Source organism: Epinephelus fuscoguttatus, linkage group LG17 (assembly GCF_011397635.1).
Source record: "Epinephelus fuscoguttatus linkage group LG17, E.fuscoguttatus.final_Chr_v1".
Taxonomy (NCBI): Eukaryota; Metazoa; Chordata; class Actinopteri; order Perciformes; family Serranidae; genus Epinephelus; species Epinephelus fuscoguttatus.
The window spans coordinates 39,809,915-39,836,566 of record NC_064768.1 but is presented as its reverse complement, the minus strand read 5'-3'; the positions used below and the strand labels follow the sequence as shown (position 1 = coordinate 39,836,566).

Below are 26,652 nucleotides of genomic sequence, written 5' to 3'. Positions count from 1 at the left end.
CAAAATAATAAACTGTGATAATAAAAAACTAAAAAGGAAGAAAAACAACCTCTGAAAATTTAAAAAAAAATCACTGGCCTCTGAAGCTCAAGTCTTCACTGCACCTTTTTCTCCCTGATTTTCTGGACATTTTTCACACCACATGAACACGTTCCAATTAGAAAAGGAGAAAAAAGTCTCCAATAATAAATGACTATAATGACATTTATTTAGTTCCCCAAAAATATATTCTTTAAAGACAAATTCATATCCTGTATTTACAAATTTTTCAAGGTTTCCATTCACAACAGAAGAGGCGAAGAAGAAACGTAGGACATAAAAGAGAGATACAAGCAAATCTGTGACAAAAAAACAACCATCTCTTTTTGCATGGAGAAGCTAAACAGTAATACTATGACAGGCAGCACTGTCAACAAAAATAGCCTTCGTTAAACTGTTCTCCGTTAAATAAAATTATTTCTTTTTTTTTTTCCCTTTGTCTTCTCATAATGTCGTTGTCAGAACTCGCTGTGGTGCTGTCCCATGGTGAGGTCTGAGGGGAGGAGAGAGGACAGGAGAGGTCAGAGGTGAGATAGGTGCAACAGTGGAGTCCATGTCTTTAAATAAATATGTGTACATGAAATACTTTAAATAACACACCAGTTATAAGTTTCATTTTTACACCTTATCTTAAACAAGTCTATTTATGCAAATTAAAAAACACTATAGGTGAATTATTTTATGTCTCTTCACCCTCCACTTCATCCCTGATGTTGCTATCAGCGTTTCCTTTGACATACATTAGCTGCATTCACTGAGGGGGCGTGAATAAATGGCGGCAGATTATTTAAATGATATAGGAGGTGATAACTCAACGTTTGGGGGGGGGGGGGGGGGTCGCAGGATATATTAGACTGCTGCCTGACGAGGCGTTAAAGTGGAGACTCAATCACATGATTTATGTGCTGAGGTCTGCCTCCCGCCCAGTCAGGTGTGGCAGTGTTTACCTCCGCGTTAAGGTTCATTTAGCGGAAGACATGTGGAAACAAAGTGAGGTTGATAATGTCCTGATGCCAAATTGATTTCAAAACGCACGAGGTTACCTGTCAGTGATCAGCTGGAATGGGGACTTGAGGGAGTCCGGCCTGTGGTCGCTCTCTTCATCTGTGAAAAGGAGAATAAAGCCAAATTAATGTAAATTAGTTAGTTGGATTTATCTTTTAAATTTAAGGTTATCTTGTGTAATTATTTTTGTTGGATCAGTTCTTGTGCATCACAGTGCGGCCTGTTCAGTGAACATATCAATTACAGGCGATTTAAGGTCCATACCATCTCTTTTTGGACTGAAGCTTCCCGACGACTCCGCATCACTGTCATCCTCCGTCCCAGAAGTTCCGGGGCCCGCCGCCGCCGGCCGTGCGTCATGACGCGCAACCGGCACCGCGCCGTGGAGAGGCAGGTGTCCGGCCGGCGCCCCTCCGAGGAGCGACCTCATGTTCAAAAGAGAGTTGGCATTCAGAAAAGCCGCGTTGGCCCAGTTGTGCAGTTTGCCAATCTGGCATGTGTAAATCCCATGACCCGGGAGCAAGGCCGGGTGGCCGGCGGACGCCAAAGCCGGGTGGTGCGCATGGGCCGCGGGGGGAGGTTTGTGAGAGCTGTCGGGGGCCGTGGCGGTCTCAGCCAGAGACCAGATTTTAGGTTTGCTCTGCGGTGGTCTCTGGCACTCCTGTCTGCTGGGAGAATGATCCACTGCGAGTTTGACAACAGGCGATCTGTTGAGAGAAAGAGCCGCGTCCACTCCTCTCAGGCCCTCCAGCGTCCTGCTGCTCTCTGAGCTCTTCGGCTCCGAGGCCTGCTCTCTGTCAGCCAGGCCTGCCTCTGCCTCCGCCTCTCCCTTCCCGGAGCCCTGCTCCCCCGCTCGCTGCTCCTCGGGTCTCTCGATATCGACAGTTTCCAAATCAATTTCCTCCTCTTCGTCTTCGTCGTCGCTGCCGTTCTTGCCGTGCTCGTCCTCGTTGTCGCTGCTGAAGATGCGGCCGTCCCGGTCCTCGGCGCTGCGGCCCCAGGTTACCTTGTTCTCCTTCTTCAGGCGTCTGCGAGCGTTTGCAAACCACGTCGACACCTGGAGACAGGACACAGATTTTTTACTGATTATAAATCATAATAAAATCACACTTTGTTGAACAAAGCACGGCTGCAGAGTGGAAATATAAAGTGATCAAATATGTAAAAACCCTCATTATTCTTCCACATAATTCATTAAACGAGCTTTGAAATCAGAAATATCAGGAGACGTTTCTCCCTCAGGCTGAAAGTGTGACTTCAGATTATCATATTAAGTAATGACCTAATATTCTGACAGGAAGTGACACAACTTTTGATAAACAATCATTATCCTTGTGTATGGAGATGATGATGATGATGATGATGATGATGATGAACAGCAGGCCGCAGCTGCACCACCACCCACCTGTGTGAGTGTCATCCGGGTGATGATCGCCAGCATGATCTTCTCTCCTTTGGTCGGGTACGGGTTCTTCTGGTGCTCCTGCAGCCAGGCCTTCAGGGTGCTGGTGGTCTCCCGGGTGGCCGTCTTTGCCCTCGACGGGTCCCCGTACGGGTACTGGCCGTACGGGTAGAAGCCTTGAGCGGCGTGGACAGGTAGGGAGGCAGGGTGGGAGCCCGGGCTGTCCTTCAGCTCGTACTGCGAGCCCTGAAATGTTGTTGGAGACAGAGAGGTGACAACTTGTTGAGCGGAAATGATTTCTTCTTCTTCAAGTTCAAAGGATGCGTAAAATCATTTGAATTATTTTTGTTCCGCAAAAAAAAAGTTTGTAAAGTTCCAGTGTGGCACAGTTTATCTGGACATCAGGAATTACACATATCCTGAATTAATAAAATTAATATTATTTATTGTTTTATTTTTTAAAGTGGCTGCCTTTTTAAATTATAATTAAATTATAAGCCTAAATAAATTGTTTCGATTTATCACACAAATAAGGAATATAATTAATTTCAGTCTCCAAACATAAATATTTTTACATTATTAATTATTAATTGTTTCTGATTAATAAACATGTTTTTAATACACATAGCCTACAGTGCAGGGCGTCTAAATGAGATGTTTCTCTTCAGATTTCCATAATTTACACACAAAAATCTGAGCTGACAACTGCAAAGTTTAATTTTACGCATTTCTCCTCTGCGTAATGATTCAATATTTTTTACCATACAGAGCCCATACACATATATTAAGCATTAAAGCATAAATATAATAAAATATTAACTGACAATATGAGGTTTAGATTTTTTTTTAAAAAAAATATTAGCGATAATAAAGGCATAAATATCCCAGAAAACAATGATGTGTATTTAGATCTCTTAATGACTTTAACCTGTCGGTAATTGCGCATTAGATTACAATAAAAGGAGCTCAGTAATGACAGTGTGTCATTGCCATGTGAGCTGCTTCAGTCTAAAGTATCAACTCTCACCATCTGGGATATGAGGGCGAGGTCTGTGGCTCCGCTGTACGGCAGAAAGGCACTGTAGTTGTGAGCCGCCCATGGGCTCCCGTACATCCCCAGCATGGAGCCGACAGCCGCGGCGGTGGCGGACGAGCTCACGCCGCCTTCACTGCCTCCTTCCCGGGCAGAGGCCGGCCGCTCGCCCCCGTACACCTCATGGGAGGCACTGAGGAACTGGGGATACCCCAGCTGAGGGAAAGACATGTCCGGAAAAACGCGTACTGTAAATCTCTCTCAAAGCCAAAGTCACACAACAGCAAGAGGAGGCAGGAGGGAAAAAAAAGTAGCAATCCCCAGAAAGAAGTAGAGGAGGATGAAGGGGGTGTCTAAATCACCAGAGTCCCCCTTCAAGAAACTGTCAAGCTTCTCCACTTCCACCGACCCGGAGTTGTATCAGAGCCGCAGTTTGGCACCTCGAGTGCGGAGTGATGCGTGTATCTGGCCGCAGGAGCTTCTGGATGTGGAGCTGACTGACTGATTGGCAGCCTACTTAAGCACCAAGCTCCTCCTATGCCCGGGGCAGGCGATTAGTGCATTGGTTAGCCTAGGTCGTGTGTGTGTGTTGCTGTGTGTGTGTGCGTGCGTGTGTGTGTGTGTGTGTGTGTGTGTGTGTGTGCTGGTGTGTGTGATCTAATTTCTGCAGTCTTCACTGTGTCTATACAGAAAGGAAAACCTGTAAAGTGTGTGCAAGTGTGTACGTGTGAGTGTGCACGCGTGAGCAGTGTATATTTGCCTTTTTGTGGCCAGCATGACTTTAATTAACAAACAGTCCGCACAGACACACAGCTCCTTATTGTTTTACTATAGGCTAATAATAGCTGCACCGTCTAATAATAATAATAATAATAGGTTTAAACAGCTGTTGCAGTTTTAACCCCTAACTCGCATATTTTCGGTGACATTTTTCCGCCCCTCTCTGACAGCTCATCCGCAGGGTATGCCGGGACATTCTGTCCAGCAGATGGGCCGCGAGGCATCGATATGCTCGGCCACATCCGAGAGGAATGTCCGTGATTATCGACGGAAGTCAGCGGAGCATATTTTGAGAGCGAAGATAAAGGAGTCTGAAGGTAATGACAGAGATCGAGGAGGATAAGAGATAGCAGAGATATGGAGCACACAGGGAGCTGTGGAGTGGAAAGTGACAGATGTTTGTGGAGAAGAATGGACTACTGTACTGTGTGAGGGCCTCGGTGTGACATCACTGATGCTGCACAGTCTGTTTGGTTATTTAAAAAGAGGAGATATAAGTCTAAATTAGAGATACGAGATGCAAGGAAGTGTAATGTTTTTGGAAAATTTGGAAAAGTGTAAAAAGTGAAGGATGCATTTTGATGTTTCCTCTTTGACAAGCTTAAAGGGATAGTTCAGATATTTTGAAGTGGGGTTGTATGAGGTGCTTATCCAAAGTCAGTCAGTTAAGTCGAGATGGTTAGGTCATCTAACTGGCCTACTGTCCTTGTCCCAGTACACAAGCACGGGAGGGGAATCCATTTATTGAGCCAAGTATGTGCGACTCCTCTACGATAGGTGGAGATATGCCCCCTTTCAGCTTGTTAGTATTGGACCTTTTTCCTGTTGACCTGTTACGTCACAGACCAAACAATCCATGTGTTCCTAAAAGTATCTTAAAATATTTAACTCTCTCAGCTGACACATCATGAACTGTATGTCCTCGTCCGTCCAAAAAGTCACAGCTCTGGATGTACATTTCTCCATGTTGTTACCTGCTTCTTCTTCTCTTACACATTTAATGCTGTTGGACTTCCAGGTCAAAGCCCGGGGTGGAAACTGTGGAGCATGCTCAGAGCGCCTCGGCCAGTTTGGGTCTGATTGACTGTATACATGCAGGAGGGATTCAACTCCTGCGTTAGTCCAACTTTGAGAAATTCAGTTTAGTACAATTTCAGTTGGAGGAACATGTTTACATGTATTTTAAAAGTCCAGTGTTTATCTGACACACTAAATCGATTTTCTCTGGTGCCGTAAACGTAATGAGTGTATTACATTCAGCAGACGTCAGTCGGCATGCCTTCAGTTTGGAGAAGCAGGCTGAAGTCTGACACTGAAACTAAAACGTATTTTAGCACCTAAAAAAAGTCCCACCTTAAAAAGAATGAATATCATTGTAAGTGTAGGCTATATAAAGAGGATTTTTACCACTTTATGTTTCCATCAGACAGCCTGCTCCGACAGGAAAGCTGTAACGACTTCAGTTCCCCTCTATGCTCTCGTCAAAGCCACCAGACTCCATTGACAAAAACAGCAATTTTAGCTCGCTGAACACGGGAGCTGCTTGTGTACTACAATTCAGTCAGTTGTGTTATTGTGTGACTTTGGTGAATCCGAACGAACCCTTTCAAACAACAAAGTCACACAATAACTCAAACAAATGTACTGATGGAGGCAGCTGTAGACCAGCAGCTCCTGTGTTCAGCAATTTTAAATCAACGTTTTTCTCAATGGAGTCTGGCTTGAATTTAGCGGCTTCATTTTCCTGTTGGAAATCACTGTCTGACATTAAGGTGAAGCATCGAAACCACTCTCAATATAGCGTACACTTACACTGATATTGATGTTTTTAGGTGGCTAAAATATGGTTTTGTGGTTGGACCCCATCCACAACAGCACATATCTTAGCTTCCATGTCAGACTCCAGCCTGTTTCTCCAAAGTGGAGGCATGCAGACCAACATCTACTGTTTGTACTATACTGTCTGTGGAGAAGAAGCTCATGCAACCCGACTTAAAAAAATGTGAACTATCCCTTTAACTATCAAAACAGCAACTCTATTTCAATCTGCTACTTTGAACGCACACACACACACACACACACACACACACACACACACACACATGCACATTCGGGTAGTGCTAATGAGGTTGAGCACCCTGCGCCCTGCTCGGTGGCCCTGTGGCCCTCCTGGGTTCCCTCAGAGGTTAGCTGTGTAATTACTCCATCCCCATAAATACAGATTCATCATTTCACACTGGAGCCCCTGATGAGCTTGGCTGAGCCGAGAGAGAGGAGAGGAGAGGAGAGGAAGGGGAGGTGGGGGGAAGAGGAGGAGGGAGGGAGGAGGGGAGGATCTAATGATTTAATTACAGTGCTTAAAGCCCACTCTGGCTAAGTGATGGTCCTCTCTGTCTCTTTCTCCCGTTCTCTTTCCTCCTCAGCGCTGGCACCTAAAGGGCTTTACTCATGAATCTCAAAGCTGTTTTCCTAAACACATATTATGACGAGCACCGCCGCCGCCACCACCGCCACTGCTGCTGCTGCTGCTGATGTGTGTGTGTGTGTGTGTGTGTGTGAGAGAGTGTGTGTGTGAGAAACAGAGAGAGGGAGAGGATGCTTAATCTCCATGGCATTTTAAATGGCATTCATGGAGAGCGACTCTATCCTCATTGCCAAGGTAAATGGAGCCAGGGGACTCTCCATTTCAGCTCGATAAAAGAGCAATGTTAAAGACCCTCACCATTTCTGCCTCTCTCCATCCCTCTCTCCCTCTCTCCCTCCCTCTGTCTCGTTTCTCACTTAAAATTAATGTTTTTCTCATGACAGGGGAGGGAAACGAGACATATCCACCATCTAATAGGATAATATAGCCCCATTCACCACCACCACCACCACCGCCGCCGCCGCCACCACCCCTCCCTCTTCTCTCCCTCCCTCTCTGCCTCCCTCTCTGCCTTTGTAGCTGCCTGATTTCCATAGTGTCTCTGTGGAGAGGCAGTTAATGAATTCCTCTGAGCTGGAGAAAGGGGGAGAATGGTTTGGCGGTTTAGAGAGAGAAAGAGGCAGGGATAGGGGGAGGAAGGCTTTGAGCTATGCCATTCAACTTCACAGCCTCGGCCTGCTTGTGCATTCACCGTGTGTGTGTGTGTGTGTGTGTGTGTGTGTGTGTGCTGTGTGCGTGTGCGTGTGCGTGTGTGTGTGTGTGTGTGTGTGTGTGTGTGTCTTTTAACATGAACCTGCTAAGACTACCAAATATTTAGACTGGCCTCAGACCTCTTTTTATGGCGACGGTGGATTGAGGGATCTCAGGAGGCAGCTTGACTCTATTTGAATCCCATTCCCTGCTATTAGCTCGGCCCAGACAAAGGAATAACTTACCGCAGGAAACATTCAAATAAAGTCCCACAATCCACTTGCACTGGCCGTTTCCTCCTGGGTAATTTGCAGTGAGGTAAATGAAGAAAACATCATAAAGCCGATTTTTTTGTTTGTTTGCTAACACTTCAACAAAGGAGGGATGATGGCAGTAATGCAATAATGATTAAATAATTGACACTGACTCTGTTACTCTGGTTTAACCTGGATTTAAAAATATAATATGTAACATTTCTGTATTAAAATGACACACTAGTTTATACAGTGTAATGCAGCACAATGCACATATTTGTATATTTCTACACGCTCACATTCAGCCCTGCAAACATATTTTTGTTCTTAATATTTTAAGCACTACACTGTGAATTATTTCCAGAAAATTACAATATGTTCCTGTAATATTTCACAATAAATTACATTATTATTATCACCTTAAAGGCTACAACTGTAATATTTAACTGTATTCAGAATTTAATTTTGAAATTCATGCAGGTAAATGTAGTAATTTTAGAGAAGTACTCAGCTAAATCACAGTAATATATGGAGTTTAATTGTTACAGGAAATACAGTAATTTACAGGAACAGACTATTAGATCACACTAATGTAACGTGCTTTATCTGTGAGCTTACAGTTAAATATGGTCATTTTACAGGAGCATATGGTTATATCACAGTGATATGCAGGCATAACTACTGTGAGATCAGTATACAGCTGTCACTTCACAATAGCTTACTGTAAAAATGACTTACCGTGAAAGAATAGAATAGAATAGAGTAAAATAGAAAACTTTATTGTCTGGAACCAAAAGGCAACAGAAATTTGTCTTCGACAGGGCTCAACACCAGATTTACACACACACACACACACACACACAGAAGACAATTAAAACACATCCAAGACATTTACAGGATCAAAAAACACACAAAAAAGGTACATCAGATGATACAAAACACTCAAAAGAAAAGAAAAGGACCAGCAGCAAGTCATGATCAAGGCAAGTGATACAATTAGCCAGTAATTTACTGTAAATGTACAGACAAATATTTCACAGTGTTGTGTTAGTGCACATTTTTATTTCTAATTTATTTTATTACTATTTATATATGATTATTTGTTCTTTACATCAAGATCAATAAATATTTGATTCTGACAGAACTATGTTGTATATTTTGAGATGTCTACTTACTCTAAATGCAGAGAAATCTGTAATTACATTTAATTTTGTTGCCTGTCAATGGCGTCATATCCTCTTTACTGAGGATGCTTTATATTAATATAAATACTGTGCGAGTAATGTGTGTCAATATATGTGTCAATACCTGTACTCCTGATGAAGGGAAATCCTGATTTGGGTACTTGTGTTTAATGTCTTACTCCTTTGATTAAAAATGACCTGATGCTCAATTTTGACATTGTTGTATGTAAAAACTTTTCTAACAGTTAATTAATATAGCAACTTTTGATCAACACATATCAGTTTCGGTCTGAATATAAAAACATCTGATTAAGTCCAACCCAGTTTCAATTTAAACTCCACCCACTTCTGGTCCAAACGTCGTCCATTTTGAGTACAGATACAAACTAGAAAATCACTCGGAGAGCGCAGACCTCTGCCAAGCAGCTCGGATTTCCCGCCATTTTATTATTTTATCCACTTCGCTTCAGCTGATCACCACCAAAATGTTATCATCTATTCCTTGTCCCATTATCAACCTCTCCTGAAAATTTCATCAAAATCCGTTCAGAACTTTTTGAGTTATTTTGCAGACAAACAGACAAACAGACCAACGCCGGCGAAAACATAACCTCCTTGGTGGAGGTAATAATTTAGTTGGGTAAACAAGTACAGACACAGATACACATAATGGTGTACTTGCACATCCAAGTATTACAGCATTTTTTTTCATTAACTGGGTGTTATTTTCCAACACAGTAATCCAGTAAAAACCTAATTTATTTTTATGATATTTCAAGATCGATCCAGCTCAGTACGATGTGTTGTCATGTGGCTCATGCCAGCCACCAAGCTAACGGTACAGTTATAACCAGAATACATACCCAAACAGAATCTGCACCAGCAGATTTTAGGAATATAGATGCTGCTTATAAAACTCAGAATGTTGCTGTCTCCTCCACCTTCTTGTGCATGTGTGTAAAAATCATATTCAGTTAGCATTAAAATCAAAGTCAGTGGTGTAGTAGAAGAAATGTCACAAATATGATTTAACAGATTGTTAATAGATTGTAAATTAATTGTTGTTCTCTCTGCGCCATATTCAACCTTCCATTTTAATGACCATGTGTCCAACATTTTGTTGATTGACTCTTCCAACAAATGTTTACATTGTTTCCTGAAGTGTTCATGATTAAATAAAACTTATGATTCAAAGTTTCAACTAAAATCTACCAAGTGATTCTTGAAGCCTGCTTGAGATCATTGTTCAAATCATAAATTAATATTGTCTGTCTCGTAATTATTCTGCTAAAATCAGCAGATTTTGAATCACAGCTGAAAATTTAAAACTCTGCTGGTTCCATTTGGGCCTGGTTTTAACGTCACAACAACATTCGACACACAAATGTACTTTTAGTACGACTGCTGTGACCATGGGCTCTGCCGTCACTGAACTCGCCACATGACGTTAGCTACAGTAGCTGCATGCACTGACTCATCTAATGCTAACGGTGTGATAGCAAGTTAATGTTACGTTAGCTAACGTTACTTGTGGCTATTCCATGAGAATAAAATGACTCAATGTGAATTAAGGTGAGTGAATGTAATGTGACAAACTTTTATGCACTACCTCGTCTATGGACATGACTTCAGCCTGAGGGGCGTTAGATAAACTTTTATCAACAGTGGTGTTTGTTCAACAATAAAAACAGCAACTCCCAAGAACCCATGCTACTTCACGACATCCTCATAGCCTGTCTTTTGTTATTGTTTTTATTTGGCTGCCGTTAAACAATAACACCAACCGGTCGTGTATCACATTGATGTGAAAGGATTGCTTTTTTTGACAGTGTCTGATGTCGGAAGTCACTGACCAAGCGCAGGATTTTGACAAATTCAGAGTGAGACTGGGTTAAAACTTCTCATGCAATTGATCCTTTTTGTACCCAGAGCTAGAAAAAAAAGAGACATTGTAAGGGTAGTGTTTTTGGAGGTACCGGCAACAAATTGCTAAAACAGTTGCGGCCAAAAAATGATGATAAATTGTGTTACCGTGATATTGGTAAAACCCACTGAAACACTAATGAAACTCAAAAAAGAAGAAAGTCCTTTGTGGCTCATCATAATAAATCTGCTAATGAAGGCTGGAACACTGTGATGAGTTTCCTCTGAAAACAGTAGTTAATGACGTGTTGTTACCATCAGAGTATAAAGTATAGCAGCACACCTGTAGTGTGTATTACACAGGGAATAGTGACAAGGGAGTGATGTTTATTTACATGTTGCGTCTCTTTAACTGCCTCACTAATATGAGAAGCAGAAGTGAAGTTAATTCATATATTTAAGGGTGAATTACGTTGTGTCCCAGACTTGTTGCTGCACCAGGACATCCCCTAAAAACAAAAGGGTTTCACTCCGGAGTCGTCAAATACCAGCACTTGGTGAGTGACTTTCAGCGTCAGACACCAATGAAAAATACTGTCCTTTCACATCGGCATGATACGGCACTGGTCTCCGTTATTGTTTAACAGTACACGGTGGTGTCAGTGGTTAATGTGGCGGGACAACAATTTAAATACAGCAGGTGGGAGGGGCGGTGGATGGGTCCAACACCCGCTGACTTTCACCTGGCAGGCAGGTGTTCACCTCCCGTAAGACTGTAAAGCCAAACCCTGTTCCTTTGTCCTAAACCCAACTACGTGTGTGTTGGATAACGTATACACGTGCGTTTGTTGTACCAAGGTGGTCAGTGTCAGAAAGTAGCAAGGGCCACAGGCCATTTGACCCACAATTTATCCAAGAATGCCCCCAGAAGCCACGTTCCGGGGGCCAAAATTGCCCCCAAGTTTTCGAAACAACTATATGTATTTATATTTTTAACAGTATTACAATCTGACATTAAAGTATAATTTTATTTTCATTAAATTAATTTACCGTCACGTCTACAACTCATTTTCCAGACATAATCAACGAGATTGCACTGATTACATGAGAGTAATCTGACAGAGAAGGGGAGGAGGCTTTGCTGTACCATAAGTATAAATTAACCATTTCTTGGGTGATCTGTGTCGACACAATGACAAATTGATGAAAAATTAAGGTAGAATGAATGTTAAATTTTAAATTAACTTACTTTCAGGATTGCATCTAAAGAATTTATAGTAATTTGGCCTTTTTAACAGTAAAAGTAACTCTAATGTGGTGAAACATTAGTACTGCTATCAGTAGATTAATGGTTAAATCATCACATTTAAACTGATTGAATTATAGGAAATCTGAGTTATATTTTGCAACCATAACTTTATGTAACCCATTATTTATTTCATTTATAGTGGTTTCTACTGAAGAGTGAAGACACTATCTTAGTTGGTTTTGCTTTTCATGTGCTTATTGTTAGAACATAATTACAATTTTTTGATGGCCCCCAAACATTATGAAAATGCCCCCATTTTTTAGACCGTGGGGGCCAAAATTGCCCCCAGGATATTTTGTTAATTTCATACCCTGAACGTAGTGCTTTTATTTTGAAAGAGACTGTATGCAAACTGTACATTTCCTGTGAAAACAGAAGTGTATTTTGAAAACAGACAATGCATGTAACAGGCTGAAGTTGACACGGCGTCCCAGAACGTCAACAACCAACACACCCAGGGTACCTTGGACGTCATATGTGGACGTGGAAAGTCCATGACCAAACGTGGACATGTGACGAGGTCACAGTGAGGATGTGTTGCTAAAACCCCTAAAAAATATGGCTTTACTTGACGGATGCTAATAGATAAGTTTTCAAACTAATCTAGCTGTAGGTCACTCTGCGTTGAAAGTTACTAATGGTTACAACCTCGTCTACCACATGTTAACATATATGACTTCAACTCAGCAACTTGTGTATAATCATTTTCGCAAATTTTCGAAGTCGTTGCTCTGACTTGAGGGGGCGTTTACGTGAATTTTCCCAAGCGAGAACTCAGGGTTGGAGGTGGAACCTCGTTCATTCCTATGAAAGTTGCTCAGTGGCCCATGAGGCTAAAAATGTTCAACTACCATGTATAAAATTAGCGGGATGATCAGCTCCCACGTCATGGGGCCCATAGTGCAAGTCCAGTGGAAAATTCTGCTGGCCAAGCCGACTATTTATGGTTGAGCGCTCTGCTTACTTGAATAGGGATAAAATGATTTAATTGTGCTGTCACGTTTCAGTTCAGAGGAGGACCCAAATGCAGACTAACAGACAGTTTGAGTTTTAAACAAAAAGCGAGCTTTAATGCAGCTGAAAACATCCAGATACAGGGAGGCAACTCAAAGTCCAAATGAAAGCAGAATAAAAAACTAAACTGGAAACCAACCGGGAAAAACACAATGAACAGGGATGAGCACAGGATGAACAACAGACGAACTGACAAAGGGAAACACACAGGTATATATACACAGAAAACTAATCCCAAGGACGAGACACAGCTGGAGGAGGAGGACATGGGCAAAGGAAGGAAATGGGGATTGGCTAACAACAAGGGTGGAGCAGACAAGACACGACACATGAGGAGAGAACCTACAAAATAAAACAGGAAGCAGATTAAACATGGATGAATAACATGAAACATGGGACACAGTGAAACAAGTAGCCTAATTTTGCAGCTCTAAAAACATGTATCCACTGATTTAAAGACTTCTCTTTCAAAATTTAAGTCTATGGGAGCAAGTCTTTCTGGGCCCAGTGACATCACGTGACGAACCTGGAAGTTGGAATTCTACTGTTTGGCTGCTACAAAAATTGGCTTCAAAGCTCAGCACACTTCCTGAGGGCCTAGTAGAGAAGAGAAAAATGCTGCTCAAGAAAGTTACCTGTCCCTACCAACCACCACATAGCAAACCCTCATGCTACACTAACATTAGCCATGGTTTTGTGGAATAATAGACGACTGAGGCTACGTTTATCACTCTTGTACCTACCGTATGGTCGAGGAGGCCTCAGGTGCCCCAGTCCACTTTGGTATTATTGGGCAGCTCAACTGAAGACTATGATGCATTATTTTACAGATAAGTCCCTCCCACCTTGGATGAATATTGAAAACTGCTCAGTCCCTCTCCCTCTCCCTCAGTACATATACTCAGCAAAAGTCGAAATGCTGAAAAAAAAGACAAAAAATCCTATAGTCAGAAATATGATTATAATTTGGTATCAGGTTAAGAAGTATTTAGGTGAATCCTCCTCTCCGTCATGCTTCAGCCCGATATGGGGTAACCAATTTTTCCCTCCAGGCAGAGCAGACCCTGGTTTTAGGAGGTGGGCTGAAAAAGGTTTGAAGACAATAGGGGATCTCATGGGATCAGATGGTGGGATTTTGATGTCATTTGAGGAGCTGATTGCCAGGTATGACATTCCAAACAAACATCAATTTAAATATCTACAGGTGAGAAACTTTATTAGATCATCTCAAAACCAGTGTTTGTCGATCCCCCCGTTGTCCCCTTTGGAAACGGAAATGAAAAAAGATTGCTTTGGAAAGGGAATTATCTCCAAACTATATAACATGTTAGCAGAGGGTTCCTCTGAGTCTTCTTTACGGAAACTCCTGGAGGGAAGATTTACAGGAGGACTTGCCCTCCGAGGACTGGGAAAAAGCGTGTGCTGAAGCACAAACACAAACTACCAATACTTGCCTCAAAGTACCGCAATATAATTGGCTAATGAGGACATATGTGACGCCAGAAAAGCTTAATAAGTATAATGATGCCATCCCAGACCTGTGTTTCAGGTGTGGAGAGGAGAAGGGGACGTTCTTCCACTGTATCTGGGAATGCAATAAAGTCCAACAGTTCTGGTGGGAGATTAAACAAGCTTTAGAGACTATACTAGGTATAAAACTAGTTTTTGACCCTAAACTATTTATTCTAGGTTTATATCCTGATAGACATCATATGTCTAGAAAAATAATCACTGCCCTGGATTTATGTTTACTGCTTGCAAAAAGACTCATGGCACTCTCATGGAGGAGTACCAGTAAACCAAAATTCATTAACTGGATTAAGGAAATATCCACAACTTTACCTATGGAGAAGATTACTTACATCATAAAGGGGAAACTATCACTATTTCAAAACATTTGGGGTCGTTTTATGGAAGAGTGTGGATTTAAGTAATGTGGGGAATGAAGCGGACGAGGCATAGTTTTCGGTAGTTCTTTGCAGTGTCCTAAAATAATTTATTTTCTTTTGATACTTGATTTCTTTATTCTGTGTGAATTGTACATCTGAGTTTGTATTTTTGAACCATGCACAATAGTGAAATAATTTGGGCTAACTCTTGATAATACAGAGAAATCTTTGTTGTTCTGGTTGTTGTTGCTTTTTTATACTTGTACTTTCACCTAAGTGTTGCTCTGTGTTATCTCATAACCTGACTTGCAAAGAAGGACGATTTGAATGCTGGACAATAATTTAGCTGCTCCTGACGTCCCCTTTGATGTGAGAGCACTCTTATCTCCGTATATTTATGTACTTTTGAAGCATTTTGAAAACTCAGTAAAGATAATGTTGGGAAATATTGGGTCAGGGTGTCTGAAGCCCACAGCTTCATTATGACAACTGGACTTCTGAAGTTCTGCTGTATGCTGTCAGCGGGGCTGTTGTTAAGCTAGCATTGATGGAGATGTGGATATGGAGGATTTGGAGTTCATTAAAGGGACCTGGCTTTAACAGAGTTGGGCCGAGTGACAGAAGTAACATAACAAGCACTGAAACTAATTATATTTGCTGTTAAAGGTTCAGTGTGTAAGATTTAAGGGGATTTAGTGGCATCTAGAAGTGAGGATTGCAGATTTCAAGCAGCCCAAACTTCTCACGATTAAGAGTTTCTTCAGTGTTCATTGTTCAGGAGGTTTTTACTGTGGATATAAATATCCTCAGAGGTCTCCTCCTCTCCAAAACAAACAGACCAGGTGATTAAAACCAGTAATAACACTGAATAAAGCTGTTTCACCTTAAAAAAAAGTTTTCTGACACTGCATGTTGCAGAGAGGCTTCTAGCTGTAGTTGCTGATGTGAAAACGTGAAAATGTGAATACCTACAGTGAGTGTTTGATTTGTCCATTTTGGGCCACTGTAGAAACATGGTGGTGCAACATGGTAATCTTTGTAGATGAGGACCTGCTCCTTATGTAGATATTAGGGGCTCATTCTAAGGTAACAGAAACTCTACGACCTGGTGCCTTTTCCTCTACATTTTGCTGAGCTTCAGCAGCAGTGGCTGCCTGGAGTCTAGGCTGCTAGCTAGGCTGGCTACGAATGCCAAATCCAAAAAAAGGAAATATCTCGTGGGAAAATAAAGGATTTAATAGTGTGTGGACAGATTCATTTGCTTTCACCACCAACACTGCAAATTTGAAGTACTAAATAATTATGAATAGCCCATTCATATTAATGAATGCTCATTAAGACCTGTTAGTGATGTTGATGGGGGCTAATTTAGACTAATTTAGACTGTTACCTTTATTTAAGGCTGCGTCCACACCTGCCCTGTTTGGTTCAGTTCAGTCAGCCTCAACTTCCTTTGTCTTAACTTTGTCTGGATGGACGACAAGGTGGAGTTGCTACAGTGACGCCAGGGCCACACTGCCTGCAAAGCGCAGCACATCGAAATTCTCACGCGAGCCGGAGCACCTCCGTTCACATCAGACATGCATTTCTCCGCGCCGGTCGACAAGCGATTCTGCTCCCAGCTGTTGTTTTTCCATCATGGGTAACTGCCCGGTTTGACACATTCGCTCGCAGCTCGCTCAGAAAATAGACCAGACGCCGAAATGATCGCTGCAGGGCCGGCGGCGGAGCTGCGCGGCGCGGCCGGTGTGGGTGACACAATTGGTTAACATGGGCGCCGAAAGGAAACTGGCTTCACTTCTCGGCGCTTTGAGGCTATATGTGGTGCTTCCGCGGGCGGTGTGGCCCTGGCGTGACAGATCTACACTTCACTTCAAATCAACAGGGTGAGCAGCACAAACAGAGCTCGGCATTGTTGTTGTGACGGTCGGCATGCATAGTGACTGGAACCGTAATGCGCATGTGTGAAAAGTTTCCGTTTTCAGAGGAACTGCATATTGCAAGTTTACATGACAACGGAGACGCTGCCATTTCCAAAACGTTACACTCTGGAACCCGTTTTCAGAACGTTGCGTTTTCAGGCACCCAAAACGCTGCTGTCGTGTAAACGATGGGCCAAACCGCAACTAAAGTTTACTTTTTTCAGTTGAAATTGTTGTCGTATAAACGGGGCCTGAGACCTGAGACCTTCTTGAAGAGGTGGTCTCAGTCTGGTTCCAAAGGAACTCTGGTGCGGTTGGTTTGTGGTGAGAAGGTGTTGCGACCTGGATGTGAAGCAACTGCAGTCACATGACACATTGTTTGTGTTAAACATGAGCATGTTACAGTCCTGGAGGATTATTAATGTGCACCTCCTCCTGTACTGCCTTAATATGCACATTCAGCACATCCAATGCATCAAAACATTGTTTTCTAGTTGGAGCCGCGTTTGCCTCGTTTTCAAACTGTATGCTTTGACTAAAATGAACAATGACAGCAATATAGTCCACGATGAGCAGCGCTAAAATCAACCTGCGTAGTTGTCCCTCCATTGTGACATTAGAAAGTGTCACATTTATCTTGCAAGTGTACTCTTCTTCAACGTTTGCTTTACTTCCTGGATTTTTCCCACATGGAAATTCTGACCAATCAAGAGCAGCTTTCTCACACAAGGCATTTGATCTGGTCCTCTTGTAAATGCTGCCGTGAGAACACCAACCAACTCTAGGCAATTACACAACTTTGGAGCAACATGAGTCCCTGATTCAGACCAGAGGAGACCACTCTAAGGCTGAGAGCACATAATGGCTCTTTTAATAGTAAAAGCTGCTGACCCCTGTCCTAAATCCCACATGCTGGACCTTTAAATAATTATTAATGTTACTTTTTTTCAGTAAATAATAGGTTGAGATTGATTAGTTGCATTACATCACAGCATGTCCAACACTGCTCTCTAGTCTCCAGTAAATTCAGTCTTTGTGAAATCAAAGCAAAATCTTGACAATAAGGTAAAACAAGTTTTTACGGTTGTTTTCCTAAAACAAATGTTAATTTCCTGAAAACCGTCAGTAAATGACACTTGAAGAGCTGACATGCTCTGCAAAGACGCTAAATAATCTCACTTATTTGCTACATTCCTTCCAGTGTTGTTTTATTTGGCTAAATAAATTGTCTTCCACAGGCTTTGTGATCAGTTTCCAAGATGTCAGAGATAGTGTGCAGAGGCAGAAGCAGGGAAGGAAGGACGAGCGGCAGAGATAAAGGAAAGCCTATCCTCACCTACTTGACAGCAGAGATAAGCAGTGATAGATTCAGCTCTGACCTGATGTTAAAACAGATGGATCACTCTGACGCATAACAGATAAGCCTGCCAGCCTGAGGTAATACACTCAGCTACCCAGTGTTTTATTCCCCCTCACACTGAGCTCGCATTTATTTTATCACTCTAACACTTTTTTAATCACGATGATATCTGACATAGAGCACGGACGATGTCATTCATAGTCTTAATGGCTTATATCGCCTGTTATATTGGTGGCAGTGTGACCTGACAGCCACTCGCCTGGAGATGGATCCTTGAACGTTTTGACCCAGAGGGGAAACGCCAGACAAAGAGACTATCATTAGTAATTAACGGGCGTGCCAGTGTTTGTTTGTTAATAGCTGCTTTAGAAGTCCAATGGGACTCATTTACAGTGGATGGGGCTGATAACAACCCCTGACCTCCGCCATGGGGTCTGGGTCACGTTGAATCGCTCAAAATGGTCGCCCGTGCTCGGGAAACTCAAACACGTTGGGTTTTTATTCGCCGACGGCGGCTGAGAGCTGCCATTAAATACAGTTCCATCATTCCCCGTAGAGAGAGCGATGAAAACAAGCGGTGTTCAACAAGACTGCTGACTGAAAAAAAAAGGTGAATTCCCTCCTCCTCCTCTTTACAGAAAGACTTAGCGGGGGGCTTTTCTCATGGTCAGGGATCTGATTGTTTTCTAAACGGATTATTAACTCTTTTGTTACAGTAGGGGTCACTTCAATGCTTCTTAGGGCCCATTAGCATTGCTTTAAAGAGCACACACACACACACACACACACACACACACACACACACACATTGCTGCGTTCTAGGACTTGGTGTTTCTTGTCTTTGTTGTTCACAGTGGGAGCGGAATGATACCGTTATAATGCTGTCAAAGACAATACCTCAACTTAAAAGGGGGAGTGTGAGGGAAGGGATGTGTATGTGTGTGTGTGTGTGTGTGTGTGGGTTGTGATGAAAAGGTGCCCTTAGGAAGACCAGTAAGCTTAATGCAATAGTGCTGACTTCAATGGATACCTCAAAGAGAAGTGGCATTACACAGTCCTCTCCACTGAAAATCCCCTACAAGTCCTTGACTGAGAGAAGGATCAGCTCAGTCTTCAGGACTGGCAGAGATCACCGGGGCGAAGAATCCAATCGAACCTGTGACAAACATTGTGCAACTATGTCTTTAAATGCAGTATTTGTTTCCTGTTCATTTCAGCCATAGTTAAAGCTTCAGATACCCTTGGGAAAATCAAAGACGCCCAGGTCAAAGCACCACGGGGTCTCAGAGCACTGAGGTGTTTGCTCTTCAGCTCATATTGACCACATGAATGTGATGCTGCTGGTGGTGGGGGGCCCCAGGGACCCGTGGAACCTGGCTGGGTGCCTCCCCCAGCTTTGAGTTCTGTTCTGGGGGAAGGATAAAGAGGGTATCCCTTACAGGCCTGACCTCCAGCCACCCCCTCCATCAGAGCTCGGGTCAGAGGTCAGATCAATTGGCTCCCCTCGGCCCACTGTCTGCAACAGGGCTTAATCACCTATTAACTGCTGTGAGAAGGAGAAGGTGACGAGCTGTGTGTCTGAAGCTCCTGCTTTATATAATGTCACATTTTTATTGTGTGTTTCCAAAACTTTATGCCAGTAAAACCTAATTACAGTGTGACTGCAGCTACAGCAGGAGAAACTGAATTATATAAACCAATATTGATTTGCCAATACAGATGGGATACAAGCTAATAGTGTCATCAACTGATGATATGATGACACACATATGTCAAACATACATCTTTCCTGCCACAAATGTCATTTGACCCTGTCCTGACGAGAATCACGTGAAGGTCTCAATGGTCATGTGGAGGTTGTTGAGGTTAAATCAAGCAACAAAATATGGTTTCGTTTTGAATTTCACCCATTCTTGAGAATCGGGAAATAACTGTATTTTGTGGTGGGCGGGGCTTAGCTGGAGGCAAAACAGTTCTCCACAGACGTTAGCTAGCGCTAGCTAACAAGTTCTGTTGTCTTGTTTTAGACGATGGAGGAAGATGATGTGAGTGGTGCGTTCAGAAACACTCATTGTGAGTGTGGGAGCGCACTCTGACACAAACTGGAGCGTTGATAAATTGGGAGCGCTGTCTGAATGTAGCGTTGGGTTATCCAGAGCAGCGCACTCTCAGAGTGGCAGAGCGCACTCTGGACACTCTGTCTGTGGAGACGGAGCAGCAGAGCGCCGAGCGGAGTGAATGTGTGATTAACTTAACCGTTGGTTCATTCATGTAGAAATATAACGCTGCGTTTCTTCCACCAACAGGGCTCTCATTTTAGTGTAGAGCGTCAGACTGAATTTACCAACGCACCATGTCAGATGTCGGCTCTTCAGGTGAGTAAGTTTAATCAGTGGATGTCCACACATGATTTTAAGTTAACGCAGAGGTGGAAGAGGTACAGATCTGTCAGTAAAAGTAGTAATCGCGGGGTGTCGGTGGCTTAGTGGTAGAACAGGCGCTCCATGTACAAGGCTGTTGCCACAGCGGCCCGGGTTCGTGTCCAGCCTGTGGCCCTTTGCTGCATGTCATCCCCTCTCTCTCTCCCTTTCACACTTAACTGTCCTGTCCATTAAAGGCAAAAAATGCCCAAAAAAATATCTTTAAAAAAAAAAAAGTAGTAGTAATAACTTTGTGAGGTCATCTGTTAATAAGCTGCAATGCAACGCGTCCAGTGTGTGCTAGGGACGGCACTCGCGTATCACATGATGCACCACAGTGAGGCGATGTTTCCAGTTTAACAAGTAATTAGCATACCTTAGGGCCCATCATAATAGTGTGCACTGGGGCCTTTGTAACTGTCCTACGCCCCTGACCCAAAACCAATCGCCAGAAAAAATCTTGACATTGTATTTTTCTTCAAACCACGAATACCTCATATGACAGATATGAAACATACATATGTAATGTATTTGTGGTTTGCAGTAACATACAATGCCAAAATATTTGGTGGCTGGGCTGCAGGACTAAAGCGCATAACTTGACAGTAATAGATCACTGTGTATCACTGCTGAGAAGCGTCACAAACGCAGTGCTTTCAATGAGTTGCACGTGAATCAAATCCCGTCCAAGGTCAGACTATAAATCCTGTTGTTTAGTTACCTGGTTCTTACCCCTTTATTACTCTGCACTGTGGAAATGTTGGGTTAAAAAGTCGTCCTCAAAGGGTAAAACAGTTAATCTGTACATCACACGACACCCTTCATCCTTCACCGTTGATCCAGATAAGGAGGAAAAAAAACTCTTTGAAGGGGAAAAAGGAAGAAACTTCAGGAAGATCAACCTGTGAGAAATCCTTCCTCCAGGAGAGACAGGCATGCAGAAGATGTTGAATGAACGGAGCAAACTGAAGTAAAAACAACAAAATGGCAGCACAGAGAAGCAGAATGGGTTAATAAGGTAAATACATTGCAAACATACATGAAGCAGCTTCAGAGGCACATTTATTTAGTTAAAAAGCTAAAAGAGGTCAGATTACACTCACACTGTAATTATTAAGGGTGTAACAATAGGTATTTGTTCGGTACGAGGCTTTTGGTTTGGTACACATTACAAACCAGATGACACACTGAAGTATCCTATTACATTTGGAAAATAAAAAATACAGCTCAGACTGTGTTTAATTAAGGCTGCTTCCACACCTGTGTCAGATTCTGGTGACTGAGGAGTTTCTGCAGCAGCACTTTAATTCTTCTAAAGTATTTATGTTCTCTGGTTTTACAAAGAGCTCAGTGACACACACACAGAGACAGGATGAGAAGAGGGCGTCTCATACAGAAATGATTCAGGGTTTAATACTGTGGGATCACTGTCACACACTTTTTAATGGACTTAATGAACAGACAAAGTACACGGAGTATACCCACACTGATGTGCATATGTGTTACCATGGTTACATGTATGCATTCGCATAAATAGGTTATATACAGGATATACTACGTGGCCTTTATCAGGATCAGTAATGAGATCACAGACAAATCTTACAATCAGCAGATGGATTTATCATTTTAGCTGCTGATATCCTGCTAACATCACATATCTGCATCATGAAATCCTGTGGTTGGTTAGTTTTCTTTCACACAATGAACAAACCGCACCAGAGTCCATCCAGACTGAGGCCCACCTTTTCGAGCGGTCTCGGTTCGTATTTTGGTCTGCACCAGGGTTCAGTTGACAGCTTTCACACCAGCTCAAACGAACTGTACTAACTGCGCAATCACGGACTTGAGTTCATTTTAACCGACCCAAACAGGTTAAATATCAAGCACCCATAATGTTCTCAGTGCCACTGGCAGAACAAGCAACATGCTGTCTGCCCCTCCCGCCGCCAAAACTACAACAGTCTACTCCACTGAGACACACTGGGAGGCAGCTAGCTTGTTACAAGATGGTGAGCACTATTACCAGACCAGAAATAGAAGATCCTCCGATAACCCACAGGTCTGGTGTTAGGAGCCAGACAGACTCTCCTCAGCAGCTAACCCAGTAGCACAGTAACATACATGACCCCCGAGCTGAAGCAAGAGCTGCTGTGCACTTTAGCAGCAAAGCCAGCAGCACAAACCCCCTTAAACCGGGGAACGAGATGCTGTGTGGCTCCAGCATCTCGTTCAGCAGCTAATAACAGTTAACGTTAGCATAAAGCACACACCATCAGCAGTGAGCAGTACCTGTTGGCATGCCAGGTAGCAGACTTGGTCGTAAAGACTGAAAGATACATCAGTGATGGCTGTTAAGCTTCTGTTCATATGACTATGGCATTTAACAGAGATGTTTATTCATGTGTTTATTACAGAAACAGCTCAGAGAGCTTTAAGGTGCTGACACACCAAACCGACATCAAAGAACTAGCGCCGATGAAAGCCAACTGTTGCGTTGTCTACGTCGCCTCACGTCGCCCTGTGTCAGTTGCATTTGAACACACTACACGGACTACATCCGACGGCCAAGTAGCACGTACGTTCTGCGCCTGCGTGAGAGAGAGCGGAGTGAGAGAGTGGTACATCCTGTCAGCCGAGGGGTTTCCTATCTGTGCAGCCGAGCACCGCAGCACCTCCACGGACTATTACATCCAGACGGTCCCGGTGTTTCCTCCGCAGGCTCCACTTCACTCAGCTGCCCGATAAACCCGCTGCTTCTTCCCACTTTAACCTGAATAACAAACCAGGGCTCGGTGCTCCGGTTGGATCCAAACGGAGAGCCAGGGCTAGCTCAGAGACTAGCAGAGGCTAACTGGCTGTGCTTCCCTCCGGTCATGCTGCGGCTAACGCTCCGCTAGCCGCTCCCAGCTAGCTCCGGTTTGTTATTCAGGTTAAAGTGTGAAGAAGCAGCGGGTCTGTGGGGCAGCTGAGTGAAGTGGAGCCTGAGGAGGAAGCACCGGTTAGCCCCGGTTTCACTACAGGCAGATTCACTCGCTACAGGGGCGAGGAAATAAAACCTGAACAGCCAATCAGAGTGATCTCTCTCACCGACAAGCTCCGCCGCCGATTCAACATGCTCAATCAGCTGAAAAGCCGCCGACGCTGAAGGGCCAACAACGCGGGACACACCGCAAAAACTAGGGCGACAGACGCTCACCGACGGCCCGACTTTGGTCGACGGCTGACTGTTGGCTTGGTGTGTCAGGGCCTTAACCCAGACTTCAACGAGCCCATTTCAGCCAGACTGTAATTCCTGCTTCATACAAAAAAGAAAACCCAAATTATGTCAGTTTTCATACATTTAAATTTCTCTGGCATTTCTACTTTTTTGCTGTTGAAAATGTACTGAACCATGAATTCTATGAACCAGTACAACTGTAGTTTTTATAGGTAGATAAATCTATGTGGATTACATACATTGATTTTAGCAGAATATCTTTGACTGCTGGAAATTTCTGTCATGAAAATAGTCAAGTTTGCTCTGAAATTGAATCCAGCACTCATTCCATCTAAAACCCGTTTTAAACAGGTATCGTTATCATCAGAAATCCACCCATGATATCCATATCATTAATATCTTTGTCAGAAATATTTGCACACTCCCTCCATAAACCCATCATACAGGAAAGCAAACAGACACATGAACTTGAACTAACTACAGTGATGTGTTGGAGGATTTTTTTTGGTTCCTTTCAGGCTTTGACCACGAGCCATTTGGGTGTGCTTCCTGTCCTTAAGCTCTATCAACTTCCTCCTAAACCCTACACTCGCTCCAAACATCTCCACCCTGCAACAACGGTGGGTCTGACCCGCAGGAGAAGCCTTTGGGTGAAGCCCTGGCTGCACGAGTAGCCTGAAACACGCCTAAATACTTCAACGTATGAGTCATACCATTATGAGAAGCTTTTGTGTTTCCCAAAAGCTCCATATACGGTGTAAAATTCTAAGATAATAAGAGAAGATGAAACTTTAATGATGCATGTAGGGAGAGTGAGATGGTGCAGCAGCAATATTAATTAGATATAAGAATGCAAATAAACGCTGATGAGGAAATATCTGCAACATTTCATATAAATAAATGTGTGTTTGCAAATAATATAAATCAGCTTACACCAAGTTTATGAATCTTTGCATTCACTAATCTAGACACCTGCTGTCTGGTAGGGCTTTCCTGGGCGAAATCCTCTGGCACACAGGAAGTGATGGGCTTTATTTGTTTGTTTGAAATAAACAGAAGAAGAGAACGGGGTAGTTAGCATCAGTGATAGCCACTGAAGCTAAACACATGAAGAGAAGAGCAGTGAACCTGCAGGAAGTCACTCTATGTGGCTGAAAATCCAAAAAGAAAGACGACATGACACTGGTGGCAGTGTTTGATTGACAGGTGATTCATGGGAAATGAAGTGCAATAAAAAAACTTTAGCTTCAAGCTGTGTTTTGAATAATTTCAGCAATCACATCATATCAAAATGCATTTAAATAAGTAAATAAAGAAAAAACATCAATAGTAATTACAGCGGAAAATGAAATAAATGAAGCAGCAGCCTACAGTGACTCAGTGCATGTATGGATGTACACAGTCACGCCCAACAGAAGGCCAGACTGTCACATATCCGTGCAAAGACTCAATAACAGAGAGTCTGTCTTGCTGCTGTCTGTCAAGCCTTTGAGAAGCAACAGTGGAGGTGGGGAGCGCACATTCCTCACAGCAGCTCCATGCAGCTCGGCCAATTAGCAGCTGAGTGGTTTGTTTAAGTCCAAGTGATGATGAGATGTTGTGCTGGGAGGCAGCCCAGTTCATTAAGCACACTGTTGTCTCTGGTTTACCCAGCTTGCCGGCTTTAACAGCCTCTCAGCGCTTGTTTACCAGCCGCAAATATGACAGACTGTATGTCTATTTGACCGTCTGTTTGTGTGAGTGTGCATGTGTGGAGGTGATGGAGGAGGTGGTGAGTTTGTGTGTATGTGTGTGTGTGTGTGTGTGTGTGTGTGTGTGGAGGGGGTGCGATTTAAGGTACTGTATGTACAGGAGGTGGACACAGTAACACCTGTACAATATATGCAATATAAAAACTCAAACTGAAAAATTACCATAAAGTTGAATCAACACCTGTCTGACTGTTTCAACAAAAATACGTTTTAACTTCACAAATGTAACTGTGGGGCTGTTCTGCACTGGATTGTATAGGGATTCATTTTAATGTGTATGAAGAGTGATAGTGATGCATCTCGACTGAAGACAGATCTTTGAGTTGGATCATTATCATGCCAAATAAATAAATAAATTAGTGTTTTCCACAGTATTTTATTCTTGTTATGGTGAGGGTGCCTTTGAAACAGAACGTAGCGTCCCTATCGCCAGAAAAAGAACATTAATATTGGAAAATTCTGCAAAACCTTGGATTATGTCCAATGTCAATGTTTTAAATTGACCTCCTTCGACAACATCTATGCACTAACTGTGGTGTGGTTAAGGCCAGGAGAAGATCATGGCTATTGCAAATACACTGTGGTTAAAGAAACAGTTTGATATCTGAGAAAATTCCCCTCTTCCCAAGAATTTTATGAAGAGGTCGATATTGTCGCCCCCTGTGTAAGCTTATCGTTATTAAACCTGGAGAGGAGAGTAACAGTTTGGATCAATACAGTACAGTGGTTCTGTACATTTTCGATACAGCAAAAAACTAGAAATACCAGAGAAATTTCCTTGATTTTGAAATGTATGAAAACTAACCCCCAAATTCCACCAGATGTGTGTGCGTTGCATCTGCGCTCTGGAACGGCAGCGGAGCCAATATGTTTCAATTCTAGTCAATGTTTGTGCTTCCACTGGCTGCAGCTGCGGCTGCGTTCCAGCGGCGCTCTGGAGCTCTCCGCAACAGATTCGCACGGATTCGGACTTCTATTTTTGCCAGACGCCGGAGCACAATGCAGCAATTCAGCACAGAGCAGATTGGGCGGGGCAGGAAGTCATGCACAGAAACAAAATAAATCATCCGGTTAATTTTCAAAATAAAATACACA

The 26,652-nt window shown here is 43.0% G+C and overlaps 1 protein-coding gene across 4 annotated transcripts in view; it reads right to left on the bottom strand.

Annotated features, from left to right (window-relative positions):
- Nucleotides 1–224: 224 nt before the first annotated feature.
- Nucleotides 225–26,652, bottom strand: part of irx1b (iroquois homeobox 1b) — a 143,714-nt gene continuing 117,286 nt past the window's right edge. For 3 of the 4 annotated variants that reach the window (XM_049602075.1, XM_049602076.1, XM_049602074.1), the window contains exons 4-7: nucleotides 2,450–2,692; nucleotides 1,309–2,101; nucleotides 1,083–1,143; nucleotides 225–532 (exon numbers count right to left, since the gene is read on the bottom strand). In XM_049602075.1, coding sequence (XP_049458032.1) covers nucleotides 484–532; nucleotides 1,083–1,143; nucleotides 1,309–2,101; nucleotides 2,450–2,692 — 1,146 coding nt within the window. In that variant the 3' untranslated portion in view covers nucleotides 225–483. Of the gene's footprint in view, nucleotides 533–1,082; nucleotides 1,144–1,308; nucleotides 2,102–2,449; nucleotides 2,693–3,473; nucleotides 3,953–26,652 lie in introns of those variants that run through there. The other variant, XM_049602073.1, reaches the window with a different exon arrangement.